Raw genomic sequence first — 18,049 nt, forward strand, 5'->3', positions numbered from 1 at the left:
ACAGAACCAGCCTAACCAGTCAGTGTCTGGGGCTTCCATCATAAACCTGCCTTGTGCATGTGTACCAGACTGATTTGGGAGAAAGTTGGTTCTTCAACTAGAACGCATTTTCTTGGATTGATTATGTTTGGGATTTTGTAGGAAGATCCACCATCTTTATACATCAGGATCCACAAAAAATCTGGTGTTTTTTAAAAATAATTTCCGTTTGCATAATCAAACCCATATCCTGTTACACTGTGAAATACACTCAAGACTCATCAACCTGTCCAACATGGCCATTAGCCTGTACTGTATGACCAGATGTGGTAATACTTTCCCATTTTGTCTTCATAAGGAATTATATGCGTCATGTATAGCTCATAAGGCGTAATACATGTGCTTATGCATTATGAAGAGGGTGTTCATAGGACATGTTATCATAATACATCTCTCCACATGGGGAGCAGTACATTATCATGCACAGATTATATGGCATTACAAATGTGATTATTATGAAGAGGGAAGTGTTATATATTAGTACCAGTCAAGATTGGACACACCTACTCATTCAAGGGTTTTTCTTTATTTTCACTACTTTCTACATTGTAGATTAATAGTGAAGACATCAAAACTATGAAATAACACATGGAATAATTTAGTAATGAATTTCTTTTTAAATCAAAATATATTTGAGATTATTCAAAGTAGCCACCCTTTGCCTTGACAGCTTTGCACACTCTTGGCATTCTCTCAACCAGCTTCACCTGGAATACTTTTCCAAAAGTCTTGAAGGAGTTCCCACATGCTGAGCACTTGTTGGCAGCTTTTCCTTTACTCTGTGGTCCAACTCATCCCAAACCATCTCAATTTGGTTGAGTTCAGGTGATTATGGAGGCCAGGTCATCTGATGCAGCACTCCATCATTCTCCTTCTTGGTCAAATTGCCCTTACACAGCCTGGAGGGGTGTTGGGTCATTGTCTTGTTGAAAAACAAATGATGGGATGGTGTATCACTGCAGAATGCTGTGGTAGCCATGCTGGTTAAGTGTGCCTTGAGTTCTACATAACTGACAGTGTCACCAAGAAAGCACCATCACAACACCACCTCCATGCTTCACTGTGGAAACCACACATACGGAGATCATCTTTTCACCTACTTTGCGTCTCACAAAGACATGGCGGTTGGAACCAAAAATCTAATTTGGACTCCTCAGTCCAAAAGGACAGATTTCCACCGGTCTAATGTCCATTGCTTGTGTTTCTTGGCCCAAGCAAGTCTCTCTTATTCTTATTGTTATCCTCTAGTGATGGTTTCGTCGCAGCAATTTGACCATGAAGGCCTGATTCATGCAGTCTCCTCTGAACTGTTGATGTGTCTGTTACTTGAACTCTGTGAAGCATTTATTTCGTTTGCAATTTCTGAGGCTATTATCCTCTGCAGCAGAGGTAACTCTAGTAACTCTTCCTTTCCTGTGGCGCTCCTCATGAGTGCCAGTTTTTCATCATAGCACATGATGGTTTTTGCGACTGCACTTGAAGAAACTTTAAAAGTGCTTGAAATTTTCAGAATTGACTGACCTTCATGTCTTGAAGTAATGATGCTGCTGTTTCTCTTTGCTTATTTGAGATGTTCTTGCCATAATATGGAGTTGGTCTTTCACCAAATAGGGCTATCTTCTGTATACCACCCCTATCTTGTCACAACACAACTGATGTACAATGTAGAATATAGTAACAATAAAGACAAACCCTTAAATGAGTAGTTGTCAACTTTTGATTGGTACTATAGATATATATTCTTACATTGTGGATGTATGATCTCTCCACACGGGGAAGAAGGAGAGCAACTTCTCTATTAATAGCTCAATGCAGTGGCCTGTGGTGCTTGCCAATCTGCCGCATCACTTTACAGAATGCCTTTGCCACCATGACAGGAAAAGGGGCTTTTTTTGTGGGGCGTCCTGGCTGCAGAGTGGCGTCCTGAGTCTATTGGCAGTTTTACAGTTTAGGCGTGCCAATTGGACTCGTGTTAATACTGCTCCTCCCCCCTCCGGAGGGTGAGAGCGTTTAGAAGTGTAAACATGGTCTCCGGCTGTTGTTGATTCTTGGGCCATGGCTGCAGTGTGTGTGAAGCCCTAGGGAAGGGTTGCAGACCAAACTGTTTTAACTGCATGCTGCGTCAGTAAACAACTTCTGAACACCATTCTACAAGGACGTGTAGAGGCTTGTTTCTCAGTGCCGACTGTTTGTGCAGCGCTTTCGTTGACAATTAGGGGATTCTAATAGTCTCATGTGTAAGACGAGGGCTTCTTCAACCTCTGGTGTAGTTATCTTCTCAGCCGTATTATTGTGCTGCCACAGATTTGCTCCTGGGCCAATGAAATACATTTTTTTTTAAATCAGATATTGAGTGTGTTTTGATGTGAAATTGAAGACTAGAAATTAAAATGTTCCACTCACAATTCATGAGGATTTGCATCATCATAACTAAACAGAATAATCACATGGTACTGTAACTACCGTGCTTTAGCTTAATGTTTCACGAGTCAATCACATTATCAAATCAAATGTATTTATATAGCCCTTCTTACATCAGCTGATATCTCAAAGTGTTGTACAGAAACCCAGCCTAAAACGCCAAACGGCAAGCTATGCAGGTGTAGAAGCACGGTGGCTAGGAAAAACTCCCTAGAAAGGCCAAAATCTAGGAAGAAACCTAGAGCGGAACCAGGCTATGAGTGGTGGCCAGTCCGCTTCTGGCTGTACCAGGTGGAGATTATAACAGAACATGGCCAAGATGTTCAAATGTTCATAAATGTCCAGCATGGTCAAATAATAATAATCACAGTAGTTGTCGAGGGTGCAGCAAGTCAGCACCTCAGGAGTAAATGTCAGTTGGCTTTTCATAGCCTATCATTAAGAGTACCTCTACCGCTCCTGCTGTCTCTAGAGAGTTGAAAACAGCAGGTCTGGGACAGGTAGCACGTCCGGTGAACAGGTCAGGGTTCCATAGCCGCAGGCAGAACAGTTGAAACTGGAGCAGCAGCACGGCCAAGTGGACTGGGGACAGCAAGGAGTCATCAGGCCAGGTAGTCAGTCCTGAGGCATGGTCCTAGGGCTCAGGTCCTCCGAGAGAAAGAGAATTAGAGCGAGCATACTTAAATTCACACAGGACACTGGGTAAGACAGGATAAGTACTCCAGATATAACAGACTGACCCTAGCCCCCCGACACAAACTACTGCAGCATAAATACTGGAGGTTGAGACAGGAGGGGTCAGGAGACATTCTAATCACTCACTATGGAGTATTCAGTCAACATTGAGAGAGTTGTGTGGTGCTGGAATATTATTAATCTATGGTCCTCTTGTCACATCTGCAGGTGCCCATACCTGGCAATCCACCTGTCCCCTGCCATCCCGGTCTTCGCGATCCTCCTCTTCTTTTTCGTCATGGCCATGCTGCTGAGGACCAGCTTTAGTGACCCAGGCGTGTTGCCGCGCGCACTCCCCGAGGAGGCCACCTTCATCGAGATGGAGATCGGTGAGAAAGTTTACCCTACCTGTGTTATCATCCTTCCATTGGCCCTGTATAGAAACAACCCCTAGGCCATATCCCATATATACACTGAACAAAAATATAAACGTGACATGTGAAACGTTGATCCCATGTTTCATGAGCTGAAATAAACGATCCCAGAAGTGTTCCATACACACACACACAGCTTAATTATCAACAACAACAAAAGGTTTGTGGCATATCAAGAAGCTAATAAAACAGCATAATAATTGAACAGGTGCACCTTGTGCTGGGGATAATAAAAGGCTATTCTAAAATGTGCAGTTTTGTCACACAACACAATGCTGCTGATGTCTCAAGTTTTGAGAAAGCATGAAATTGGCATGCTGACTGCAGGAATGTCCACCAGAGCTGTTGCCAGAGAATTGAATTCCCATTTCTCTACCATAAGCTGCCGCCAATGTAATTTTCGAGAATTTAGCAGTACGTCCAACCGGCCTCACAACTGCAGACCATGTGTAACCACGCCAGCCCAGGAACACCACATCTGGCTTGTTCACCTGCGGGATGGTCTGAGACTAGCCACCGGAAAGCTGATGAAACTGTGGGTTTGCACAACCGAAGAATTTCTGCACAAACTGCAAGAAACCGTACCGTGCAGATGGCAGACGTGTATGTCGTCGTGTGGGTGAGCAGTGTCAATGTTATGAACAGAGTGCACCATGGTGGGGTTATGGTATGGGCAGGCATAAGCTACAATTGCATTTTATCAATGGCAATTTGAATGACAATGATCCTGGGGCCCATTTGTCGTGCCATTCATCTGCCACCATCACATCATGTTTCAGCATGATAATGCACATCCCCATCTCGCAAGGATCTGTACAGAGTTCCTGGAATCTGATTGGTTTTCTGATCCAAGTCCCTACCTTTAAAATAAAATGCATGCATACATACATACATACATACATACATACATACATACATACAGTACCAGTCAAAGTTTGGACACCTACAGATTCAATTCTGTATACATCTGGCCCTTTAGATAGTGTGTTAACAAACCACTGTCGTGACGTTGTATTAGTTAATGTGACGACTGTTGCTCATCGAATTATTACATTTTTCTAATTACATGATTAACTGAATCAAGCAATTATTAACCTGGGGCACCATGGGAAAACTAGTTTTTATTGAGTTTCTATTTCCCAAATTAACTCATAGAATATCAGAATATCGATTATACAACAGCCGCTAATTAACCAGTTGCCTCTGAACAATCTCGTTCTGAACGTCTTATAGCCTGTGAATCTGCACGGATCCGGGTCCCACTAATGAATTCGTACCACACCAATCTCAATTGAATATTTATTTACTAAAAAGCTGAAATGATGATGAAAGATACACATAGACAAAACACATTTATAGGCTAATGATTAGAACTTAGTATAACGGGCCAACACACTATGGCGCCTGTTACCCACAATGGGAATTTCAAAAGAGAGAGAAAAAGAAAGTACACAAGAATATACATTTGGGTGAATTTGTCAGCTATGCTATTCTAACCCTAGCCTTGCCCAAACTGCCCCCCTTATGGGTCAGAATATAATGATGTAGTTACGTGGGGACGATCTCCGGGGATTCTCTGCGTGGACCGTTCCGTTGTTCGATGACTCACTTCTTCTGCGCACCTCCCTGCTCGTCCTCCCGGTGTCAGTGTCCTTCTGGGCTTAGGAGCCTGTTCCCTCACCCTTTACTCTGGAAGGGGTCTTCTGAGGACAGACAGCTCTGTAGCTCAGAGCTCACAGCATAGGAATGAAACCCTTTAGATACCACGATTCGATGGGAGATGGAGGCTAGGTGGTTTGACTTGAATTCACCCACTTAGACACAGCTACTCATCCGTAGCTTGGGTAGAAAAGGATTTCTTTGTCCTCAAACTTGCGTTGCGTTCTGGGTTGGTTGACTTTTTCAGACCCTGCTGCAGCTGGGATCACGTAGTCCTGTTATAAATTCTATACTCACAGGTTTTATACCCTTGGGTCAGAAGTGGGCGTAGTCGCCTGACCTGATCAAGACAGTCATGACACCACCAAACGAGCTTCAACGCCATACAACACTCCCTCCTTGGCCTCCAACTGCTCTTAAATGCTAGTAAAACGAAATGCATGCTCTTCAACCGATCGCTACCCACCCGCCCGACTAGCATCACTAGTCTGGGTGGTTCTGACTTATGTGGACAACTATAAATACCTAGCTGTCTAGTTAGACTGTAAACTCTCCTTCCAGACTCACATTAAGCATCTCCAATCCAAATATAATTCTAGAATTGGCTTCCTATTTCGCAACAAAGTCTCCTTCACCCATGCTGCCAAACATACCCTCGTAAAACTGACTCTCCTACCGATCCTTGACTTCAGTGATATCATTTACAAAATAGCCTCCAACACTCTACTCAGCAAACTGGATGCAGTCTATCACAGTGCCATCCGCTTTGTCACCAATGCCCCATTAACTACCCACCGCTGCGACATTTCTGCTCTCGTTGGCTGGTCCTCGCTACATATTCGTTGCCAAACCCACTGGCTGCAGGTCATCTATAAGTCTTTGCTAGGTAAAGCGCCACCTTATCTCAGCTTACTGGTCACCATAGCAACACCCACCCGTAGGACGTGCTCCAGCAGGTATATTTCACTGGTCATTCCCAAACCCTACCTTGGCCGCCTTTCCTTCCAGTTCTCTGCTGCTAATGACTGAAACGAATTGCAAAAATCACTGAAGTTGGAGACATATCTCCCTCACTAACTTACCGCTTACCGATCGCTGTAGCTGTACACAGCCCATCTGTAAATAGCCCATCCAACTACCTACCTCATCCCCATATTTGTTTTTGTTTTTCTGCTCTTTTGCACACCAGTATTTCTACTTGCATATCCTCATCTGCACATGTATCACTCCAGTGTAAATTGCTAAATTGTAATTACTTCACCACTATTGGCCTATTTATTGCCTTACCTCATTTCATTTGCTCACACTGAATACAGATTTTTCTATTGTGTTATGACTGTACATTTGTTTATCCCATTTGTTTTTTGTTTTTTATCCCATCTGTTTTTGTCGCACTGCTTTGCTTTATCTTGTCGCAGTTGTAAATGAGAACCTGTTCTCAACTGGCCTACCTGGTTAAATAAAGGTGAAAAAAAGGGGTTTCTTTATTTGTACTATTTTCTACATTGTATAATAATAGTGAAGACATCAAAACTATGAAATAACACATGCAATCAAGTATTAAACAAATATTCTATATTTGAGTTTTCAATGTAGCCACCCTTTGCCTTGATGACAGCTTTGCACACTCTTGGCTTTCTCTCAACCAGCTTCATGAGGTAGTCACCTCATGCGTTTAAATTAGCAGGTGTGCCTTTTTTAATTTGTGGAATTTCTTTCCTTAATGCATTTGAGCCAATCACTTGTGTTGTGACAAGGTCGGGCTAACTCCATATTATGGCAAGAACAGCTCAAATAAGCGAAGAGAAACAACAGTCTAATACTTCAAGAAAAGTTCAGTCAATCTGGAAAATTTCAAGAACTTTGAAAGTTTCTTCAAGTGCTGTTGCAAAAACCATCAAGCGCTATGATGAAACTGGCTCTGAGGACCGCCACAGGAAAGGAAGACCCAGAGTTACCACTGCTGCAGAGGATAAGTTAATTAGTTACTAGACTCAGAAATTGCAGACCAAATAAATGCTTCACAGAGTTCAAGTAACTGACACATCTCAACATCAACTGTAAAGGCCTTCATGGTTGAATTGCTGCGAAGAAACCACTACTAAAGGACACCAATAAGAAGGGACTTGCTTGGGCCAAGAAACACAAGCAATGGCCATTAGAGTGGAAATCTTTCCTTTTGGTCTAATGAGTCATTGACAAAGATTTTTTTTGGGTTCCAACCACTGACTTTGTGATGCAAAGTAGGTCAGCTTATGATCTCCGCACATGTGGTTCCCACCATGAAGCATGGAGGAGATGTGATGGTGTGGGGGTGCTTTGCTTGTGACACTGCTGGTGATTTATTTAGAATTCAAGGCACACTTAAGCAGCATGGCTACCACAGCATTCTGCAGCGATACACCATCTCATCTGGTTTGCACTTAGTGGGATCATTTTGTTTTTCAACAGGACAAAAACACACCTCCAGACTGTGTAAAGACTATTTGACAAAGGAGAGTGATTTTGCTGCATCAGATGACCTGGCCTCCACAATGACCAGACCTCAACCCCCATTTGCATAGTTCGGAATGAGTTGGACCGCAGAGTGAAGGAAAAGCAGTCAACAAGTGCTCAGCATATGTGGGAACTTTTTCAAGCCTAAGCCTAAAATAGGGCCTAATGAATTGTTTTCAATTGATAGATTTCCTTATATGAACTATCTCAGTAAAATCTTAGAAATTGGTTGCATTTTTTTGTTCAGTGTATTTGTAGATTTGAAACCCAAACTGAGTCAATGTAATGTGACATTTTCTGTAGCTCTGAAAGAATTTTAGAGTTTAAGGTAAGCAATATTGTGAGCGTTCCATCTAGCCTATCAGAGATAAGGTAGAGCTACTGTCATGCTGCTCAGGCCTATCTAATCCTCTCCGATGTACATGAAGTGCCTAAGGGGTAGGGGCAAGCGAAGTCTCTTCCGGATGTGGGGCCTAGGAGGACTGTGGCCCACCACCCGAGGCGATTTAAGAAGTAAGTGAAGTGTAAAGCATTTTAGAGTCATGAATACTGCAGCAGACGTGTGTGTGTGTGTCAAGCAGCAGTGTGGAGACCAGAGCACCTGCCTGTTGGTTAATTCATGTTTGTTATGCTTTATGCCACTAAAGGTTAGCTAATCATCCATGTTGTTCAGAGCTTATCCCCTAGTCAAAACCCTGCATTGTTACCAACTTTTTCTGCAATTTGAGGTGTACTGTTTCGAGCCTTGATGACGTCTGAATTCATCAGTTTGGCCCTCCATGCCGTTCTCATTACCTAGACAACATTAGTATGCATTCATTATTATGACAGCACAACCAAATAGGAGGGTTTTCCTTCCTATGTTCCCACGTATAAGCTTGCCAGATGTGGCTCTTAATGAACATGCTGTACATTGCTGCACTTGTAATGGCCTTTGTTTTTGATAACCTGACCAGTCCCTAGTGGACTATCCACTCTTTTAGCCAGACTCTCTTTCCTGTCCATCTCTTGAGGGAAAAGCCTGTCTGCTCTGCAGTAGCCCTGCCACAGCCCAACCCTTTCTCCCTCTCTCTCTAGCTGTTCAATGTGCAGGGAAGATTCACAGTGCCCTTCATGCATCCCCATATGGTCGAGAGGCTTGGGTGGGGGACTCGTCAGAGTTTGTCTACAGATGAGCGGTCTGGAAATGATTTGCCTATCCTGTAGGTGGTCCACTGAGAGTGCCTTTGCTGGCAGTGCTCCTTTTTTGTCACGGCTCTGACTCAAGCCTTCCAGTCAGAATGCATAGAGATGCTAATGGATATTGCTTGTTGGACTGATTTGCTTCCTTTGTGATGGCTCTGACTCAGGCCTTCTAGTGAGACAACAGTGAACCATGCTAAAGGCGATTGCCTATTAGGATAACATGTGAATTGTTATTGCCTCTTCGGCTAATCGTTATTTAGCTAACATGCTATTGGGCTAACATATTAATGGATGTAGGGATTTTGTCTAACAATGGCCATAATGGCATTACTTAGAACAGCAAGGCCGTTCAGTTTGTGTGACATGACCTTGTTTAGTATTTTGAGTCACAGATTGCGTTTGGTGTTCTGCAGCAGGATCCTGCCCTCAACGTATTTTGCTCTCAAACTGGTCTTCCTCATCGTACACTAGTCTCAAAAAATCTGACCCTAGTCAACAGTGACTTACTTGGGTCTGTGTTCAATCATATACTTTTTTGGCATAGAGGAAATATGTCACTGCCTACAGTACGTCACCATCTTATCCGCTTGAATAAAATACTAAATAGTATCTAGCAAGGTGGAGATCAGAGGTTATTTTTAATGAGTGCATTTCGCAAGTGATTCATTTGCATCAACTACCTTAACTAAAACCACTGCAAAGGTTTTGCCTGCTAACTTTGATTTTGAATCGTGACGTTCTAGCATGCCTGCCTCGTTTTATTGGTAGAGTCGCCAGAAGAGTTTTCATCTTGCCTTTACATCCCCAAAATGTCTTGAATGTGCCATCATTGGCCAGCGTGGCAATCGGTGGGGTCTGTGATGGGAATGTGGGGTGTGTTAATGGGAGACAGGCTCTAGAACCCAGGCTGCCCGGCATATTGATGAAGGCTCAGCTGTGGTGCTCTGTCACTTAGACCCGTTAGTAGCTGGCTCCTGGAGGACAACTTATCGGATGAGAGCCTATCCTCCTGGAATATATAATGGGCCGACCAGGACCAGCTCTTCACAAAGGACCGCATGTATGGTCTCATTCACCGCTGAAGTGCTCCCTTAATTAATTAACAACCACCGTCTTGTGTCCTGTACAGTACACTGTGCTGATTTGTCCTGTACATGGTGTTGATTTGTACATTTTTCATCAATGGTGGTAGCAAGATCCTTTTTAATAATGTATTCTGCTTTCTTGCAGAGCCTCTTGTTCAATCATACAAAGACTTTGGGGGTGGTATGGCCTCTATGCTTTTAGAGCAAACTGTGTAAATGTTTGATTTGGTTCAAGTTCTGATGTCTCTCCACCTATCCTTGCATTCATTCCCCCTGGCAGTATTCAGTAATGTTATTTGAATAATTAAAATATAAGTGATTTACACTACATGCAGTTGAAGTCGGAAGTTTACATACATCTTAGCCAAGTACATTTAAACTCAGTTTTTCACAATTCCTGACATTTAATCCTCGTAAAAGTTAGGATCACCACTTTATTTTAAGAATGTGAAATGTCAGAATAACAGTAGTGGTTTTTCAGCTTTTATTTCTTTCATCACATTCCCAGTTGGTCAGAAGTTTACATACACTCAATTAGTATTTGGTAGCATTGCCTTTTTAAATGGTTTAACTTGGGTCAAATGTTTTGGGTAGCCTTCCACAAGCTTCCCACAATAAGTTAGGTAAATTTTGGCCCATTCCTTCTGACAGAGCTGGTGTAACTGAGTCAGGTTTGTAGGCCGTCTTGCTCGCACACACTTTTTCAGTTCTGCCCATGAATTTTCTATGGGATTGAGGTCAGGGCCTTGTGATGGCCACTCCATTACCTTGACTTTGTTGTCCTTAAGCCATTTTGCCACAACTTTGGAAGTATGCTTGGAGTCATTGCAAACCGTAGTTTGTTTTTTTATGGCTGTTTTGGAGCAGTGACTTCTTCCTTGCTGAGCGGCCTTTCATGTTATGTCGATATAGGAACTTTTGTACCTGTTTCCTCCAGCATCTTCACAAGGTTGTTGTTCTGTGATTGATTTGCACTTTTCGCACCACAGTACGTTCATCTCTAGGAGACAGAACGCGTCTCCTTCCTGAGCGGTATGACGGCTGCGCGGTACCATGGTGTTTAATACTTGCGTACTATTGTTTGTACAGATGAACGTGGTACCTTCAGGCATTTGGAAATTGCTCCCAAGAATGAACCAGACTTGTGTATGTCTACGATTATTTGAATTCTTTTGAATTTTCCATGATGTCAAGCAAAGAGCCACTGAGTTTGAAGGTAGGCCTTGAAATACATCCACAGGTGCACCTCCAATTGACTCAAATGATATCAATTAGCCTATCTATTTGTCAGTTTCTTCTGAAACTCGTCAGTCTATTCTTGTTCTAAGAAATTAAGGCTATTACATGGCTTTTTTTCTGGCCACTCTTCTGTAAAACCCAGCTCTGTGGTGTGTACGGCTTAGTGGTCCTACGGACAGATACTCCAATCTCCGCTGTGGAGTTTGCAGCTCCTTCAGGGTTATCTTTGTTGTGCCTCTGATTAATGCCCACCTTGCCTGGTCTGTGAGTTTTGGTGAGCAGTCCTCTCTTGGCAGGTTTGTTGTGGTGCCATATTCTTTCAAAAAAAATGATAAGGGATTTAACGGTGCTCTGTGGGATGTTCAAAGTTTTGTATATATTTTTATAACCCAACCCTGATCTGTACTTCCCAACAACTTTAACTTTGTCGGTTTGAAGAGTGCCTTGGTCTTCATGGTGCTGCTTGCTTAGTGGTGCCCCTTGCTTAGTGGTATTGCAGACTCTGGGGCCTTCAAACATTTTTGTTTGAATGATGGCAATTTGCATATACTCCAGAATATTATGAAGAGTGATCAGATGAATTGCAATTAATTTCAAAGTCCCTCTTTGAAATGCAAATTAACTGAATCTCCCAAAAACATTTCCACTGCATTTCAGCACTGCCACAAAAGATCAGCTGACATGTCAGTGATTCTCAGTGATTGCAGAGGTCTTGAAAAAGAAGGGTCAACACTGCAAATATTGAATCTTTGCATCAACTTCATGTAATTGTCAATTAAAGCCTTTGACACATGAAATGCTTATAATTATGCTTCAGTATTCCATAGTAACATCTGACAAAAATATCTAAAGACACTGAAGCAGCAAACTTTGTGGACATTAATATTTGTCATTCTCAAAACTTTTGGCCACGACTGTGTGTATATACTGAGATCATGTGACACTTAGATTGCACACAGGTGGACATTATTTAACTAATTACGTGACTTCTGAAGGTAATTGGTTGCACCAGATCTTATTTAGGGGCTTCATAGCAAAGGGGATGAATACATATGCACGCACCACTTTTCCGTAAATTTAGAATATTTTGACAAGTATTTTTAAATCACTTCACCAATGTGGACTGTTTGTATGTCCATTACATCATATCCAAATAAAAATCCATTTAAATTACAAGTTGTAATGCAACAAAATAGGAAAAACATCAAGGGGGATGGATACTTCTGCAAGGCAGCACAAGAACCGTTTGCCGGGAAACTCATGAAATGGGTTTTTGTGGCCGAGTAGCCACACACAAGCTTAAAAGATCACGATGCGCAATTTGCTGGTGTGGTGTAATGCTCGCCGCCAGTGGACTCTGGAGCAGTGGAAACGTGTTCTCTGGAATGATGAATCCCGCTTCATCTTGCAGTCAGACGGACGAATCTGGGTTTGGCGGATGCCAGGATAATGCTACCTGCCCCAATGCGTAGTGCCAACTACAAAGTTTGGAGGAGGAATAATGGTCTGGGGCTGTTTTTCATAGACCGGGATAGTCCCCTTAGTTCCAGTGAAGGGTAATCTTAACGCTGACTATGACATTCTAGACAATTCTGTGTTTCCAACTTTGTGGCAACAGTTGGGGAAGGCCCTTTTCCTGTTTCAATATGACAATGCCCCCGTGCACAATGCAAGGTCCATACAGAAATGCTTTGTCGATCGGTGTGGAAGAAGTTGACTGGCCTGCACAGAGCCCTGACCTCAAACACACCAAACACCTTATGGATGAATTGGAACGCCGACTGCAAGCCAGGCTTAATCGCCCAACATCAGTGCTCGACCTCACTAATGCTCTTGTGGCTGAATGGAAGCAAGGCCCCACAGCAATTTTTCCAACATCTAATGGAAAGCCTTCCCAGAAGAGTGGAGGCTGTTATAGCAGCAAAGGGGGGACCAACACCATATTAATGCCAATGATTTTGAAATGAGATGGTCGATGAGCAGGTGTCCACATACTTTTGTACATCTAGTGTTTGTAAAACAGGATTTACATTTTTTTTTTATTAGGGCCGATTTTTCAAGCTTTCATAACAATCGGTAATCAGCATTTTTGGACACCGATTATGGCTGATTAAATTGCACTCAGAGAGAGAGAGAGATCTTACCTGGGAATATTGATGACTCATGTTAAAAGGAACCACCGGCTTTCATATGTTCTGAGCAAGGAACTTAAATGTTAGCTTTTTGCATGGCAAATATTGCACTTTTACTTTCTTCGCCAACACTTTGTTTTTGCATTATTTAAACCAAATTGAACATGTTTCATTATTTATTTGAGACTAAATAGATTTTATTGATGTATTGTATTAAGTTAAAATAAGTGTTCATTCAGTAGTTGAAATTGTCATTATACAAATATATATATAAAAATCTGCCGATTTTTTTTTTTTTTTTTTTTTTTTTTTTTTTATTTATTTATTTATTTTTTTCTTTCTCTTTTTTAAATCGGTATCAGCTTTTTTTGGTCCTCCAATAATTGGTATCAATGTTGAAAAAAAAATAATCATCGGTCGACCTCTACTATATACCCTGACACAGCACGACACATTGTCCCAGGTCCAGGCTAATAAATAACAATAACATCATGATTTAAAAAAATAAATAAAAAATAAATGTCATTCACTGACATTCTTAAGGTTCAACTATTCGGGTGTGTGTACTTTCAAAGCCCTTCATCTTTATCAGCTGGTGTGGCTCAACTCACAGCTTTACTGTGTAGATATTCAACACAATAGGAACCTTGATTTCCACCGGCTTTGAATACAATTCTTTGAAGTGGAGCTGGCAACAGGCAGTGGAGCTGGCAACAGGCAGTGGAGCTGGCAACAGGCAGTGGAGCTGGCAACAGGCAGTGGAAGATTCTCATTACACACTCTACTATATATTTGTCTAGTAGAGGCACTGTGGGTCAATTTAAAAGAAAAATGTATCCTTTGGTTTAGTCTGGTATATTTAGTCGACTGAATGTGTACTGTACAAAAATATAAACACAACATGTAAAGTGTTGGTCCATGTTTTATGAGCTGAAATAAAATATCCCTGAAATGTTCTATACGCACACAAGCTAATTTCTCTCTAATTTTGTGCACAAATCTGTTTACATCCCTGTTCGTGAGCATTTCTCCTTTGCCAAGATAATTAATCCACCTGACCGGTGTGGCATATCAAGTAGCTGATTAAACTGCATGATCATTACACAGGTGGAACTTGTGCTGGGGACAATAAAAGGCCACTCTAAAATGTGCAGTATTGTCACACAACACAATGCCACAGATGTCTGTGTGTAATTGGTGTGCTGACTGCAGGAATGTCCACCAGAGCTTTTGCCAGAGAATTGAATGCTCCTTTCTCTACCATAAGCCGCCTCAAGATGTTTGGCAGTATGCCTAACCAGCCTCACTACCACAGACCACGTGTAACCATGCCAGCCCAGGACCTCCACATCTGGCTTCTTCACCTGCGGGATAGTCTGAGACCAGCCGATGAAACTGTGGTTTTGCATGACTTAAGAATTTCTGCACAAACTGTCAAACCGTCTCCGTGAAGCTCATCTGCATGCTCGTCGTCCTCACCAGGGTCTTGACCTGACTGCAGTTCAGCGTCGTAACCGACTTCTTCAGTGGGCAAATATTCCCCTTCGATGGCCACTGGTATGCTGGAGAAGTGTGCTCTTCATGGATGAATCCTGGTTTCAACTCTACCTAACCTCCATGTTTCAGCATGATAATAATAATGCACAGCCCCATGTCTCAAGGACCTGTACACAATTCCTGGAAGCTGAAAATGTTCTAGTTCTTCTATGGCCTGCATACTCAAAAGACGTCACCCATTGAGCACGTTTGGGATGCTCTGGATCGACGTGTACGACAGCGCGTTCCAATATCCAGCAACTTCGCATAGCCATTGAAGAGGAGTGGGACAACATTCCACAGGCCACAATCAACAGTCTGATCAACTTGATGCGAAGGAGATGTTGCGCTGCATGAGGAAATGTTGGTCACACCAGATACTGACTGGTTTTCAAATCCATGGTGACCAAAATATGCATATCTGTATTCCAAAATCCATAGGGTCTAATGAATTTATTTCAATTGACTGATTTCCTTTTGAACTGTAACTCAGTAAAATATTTTGAAATTGTTGCATTTATGTTTTTGTTCAGTGTAATTTCCCTGTGGTCTGTGACTCCTAAATGTGACCAACCTTGTTTAAAACATGACTGAATAAAAATTAGCATTATTCCTGGTTAAAATACAATTTATACCAAGAGTAGGCTAAACCTGTATTTGTGAAACTTGCATTACACAGTATGATAATGACTAGATTGTTAACTGAGTATAAACCAAAATGGGCACCTTTTGTTGATGTCTCCTTTCCCTCCGTTTTTCACAGAGGCGACCAATGGGAACGTCCCGGCTGGGCAGCGACCTCCACCTCGGATCCGCAATGTCCAAATCAATGGGCAGATCGTCAAACTGAAGTACTGCTACACCTGCAAGATCTTCCGACCACCTCGTGCCTCACACTGCAGTATATGTGACAACTGCGTGGGTAAGGGAGAGCACTCGTCTCCTCCTGCTCTCTTCAGTTTTTAATTCATTTTGTTATCATAGAAGAATTCACTCTGACACTGGGTATTGTGTTGGGGACTAGCTTTTCTTTTATCAGTGGGTGAAGGACACATTCTACAGAAGTTTTTAAATGTTTGCTCAAGACTTGACCTTGCCTACATTGATTTGTCAATGTTAAAACCACACACAGGGCAGTTCCATGTAAACCACCTTCCTTCCAGATACAGTGCCTTGCGAAAGTATTCGGCCCCCTTGAACTTTGCGACCTTTTGCCACATTTCAGGCTTCAAACATAAAGATATAAAACTGTATTTTTTTGTGAAGAATCAACAACAAGTGGGACACAATCATGAAGTGGAACGACATTTATTGGATATTTCAAACTTTTTTAACAAATCAAAAACTGAAAAATTGGGCGTGCAAAATTATTCAGCCCCCTTAAGTTAATACTTTGTAGCGCCACCTTTTGCTGCGATTACAGCTGTAAGTCGCTTGGGGTATGTCTCTATCAGTTTTGCACATCGAGAGACTGACATTTTTTCCCATTCCTCCTTGCAAAACAGCTCGAGCTCAGTGAGGTTGGATGGAGAGCATTTGAACAGCAGTTTTCAGTTCTTTCCACAGATTCTCGATTGGATTCAGGTCTGGACTTTGACTTGGCCATTCTAACACCTGGATATGTTTATTTTTGAACCATTCCATTGTAGATTTTGATTTATGTTTTGGATCATTGTCTTGTTGGAAGACAAATCTCCGTCCCAGTCTCAGGTCTTTTGCAGACTCCATCAGGTTTTCTTCCAGAATGGTCCTGTATTTGGCTCCATCCATCTTCCCATCAGTTTTAACCATCTTCCCTGTCCCTGCTGAAGAAAAGCAGGCACAAACCATGATGCTGCCACCACCATGTTTGACAGTGGGGATGGTGTGTTCAGGGTGATGAGCTGTGTTGCTTTTACGCCAAACATAACGTTTTGCATTGTTGCCAAAAAGTTCCATTTTGGTTTCATCTGACCAAAGCACCTTCTTCCACATGTTTGGTGTGTCTCCCAGGTGGCTTGTGGCAAACTTTAAACACTTTTTATGGATATCTTTAAGAAATGGCTTTCTTCTTGCCACTCTTCCATAAAGGCCAGATTTGTGCAATATACGACTGATTGTTGTCCTATGGACAGAGTCTCCCACCTCAGCTGTAGATCTCTGCAGTTCATCCAGAGTGATCATGGGCCTCTTGGCTGCATCTCTGATCAGTCTTCTCCTTGTATGAGCTGAAAGTTTAGAGGGACGGCCAGGTCTTGGTAGATTTGCAGTGGTCTGATACTCCTTCCATTTCAATATTATCGCTTGCACAGTGCTCCCTGGGATGTTTAAAGCTTGGGAAATATTTTTGTATCCAAATCCGGCTTTAAACTTCTTCACAACAGTATCTCGGACCTGCCTGGTGTGTTCCTTGTTTTTCATGATGCTCTCTGCGCTTTTAACGGACCTCTGAGACTATCACAGTGCAGGTGCATTTATACGGAGACTTGATTACACACAGGTGGATTGTATTTATCATCATTAGTCATTTAGGTCAACATTGGATCATTCAGAGATCCTCACTGAACTTCTGGAGAGAGTTTGCTGCACTGAAAGTAACGGGGCTGAATAATTTTGCACGCCCAATTTTTCAGTTTTTGATTTGTTAAAAAAGTTTGAAATATCCAATAAATGTCGTTCCACTTCATGATTGTGTCCCACTTGTTGTTGATTCTTCACAAAAAAATACAGTTTTATATCTTTATGTTTGAAGCCTGAAATGTGGCAAAAGGTCGCAAAGTTCAAGGGGGCCGAATACTTTCGCAAGGCACTGTAATAACCACGCCCACTAGTTGTATTCAAAATGTGATTTGATTCTTTTTTTACAAAAATAATTCAGTGAAATACAACACAGACTTGATTGCATTGAGGAAGAAGTAGTGTATTTTTGTTTCGTCTTGCTCCTGGGAAAAGCTGTATGTACATCAAACCCTCTCCCTTCCTTGATTGTATAGAGCCCTTAGTGCAGAGTATCCTGTAAGGAGACAGGCTGCTGTGTCATGATGGGGCTGTGTGACCCAGACAGACTGCAGCAGGTGCACTGGCCCCACACAGACGGCCCTGTGTTCTAACCATGACTGTGCATAGAGGCACACACTGATCCTCCACCGTCTTCTCTATCCTCACTCTG

General features: G+C 42.3%; 1 protein-coding gene across 1 annotated transcript in view; it reads left to right on the forward strand.

The window, feature by feature from the left end:
* Positions 1-18,049, forward strand: part of LOC109864870 (palmitoyltransferase ZDHHC9-like) — a 42,508-nt gene that overhangs the window by 15,890 nt on the left and 8,569 nt on the right. The window contains exons 2-3 of the mRNA XM_020452893.2: positions 3,364-3,524; positions 15,665-15,823. Of these exons, the coding sequence (XP_020308482.1) occupies positions 3,364-3,524; positions 15,665-15,823 (320 nt within the window). The remainder of the gene's footprint in view (positions 1-3,363; positions 3,525-15,664; positions 15,824-18,049) is intronic.

This window comes from Oncorhynchus kisutch, linkage group LG19 (genome assembly GCF_002021735.2).
Source record: "Oncorhynchus kisutch isolate 150728-3 linkage group LG19, Okis_V2, whole genome shotgun sequence".
In the NCBI taxonomy this organism is placed as follows: domain Eukaryota; kingdom Metazoa; phylum Chordata; class Actinopteri; order Salmoniformes; family Salmonidae; genus Oncorhynchus; species Oncorhynchus kisutch.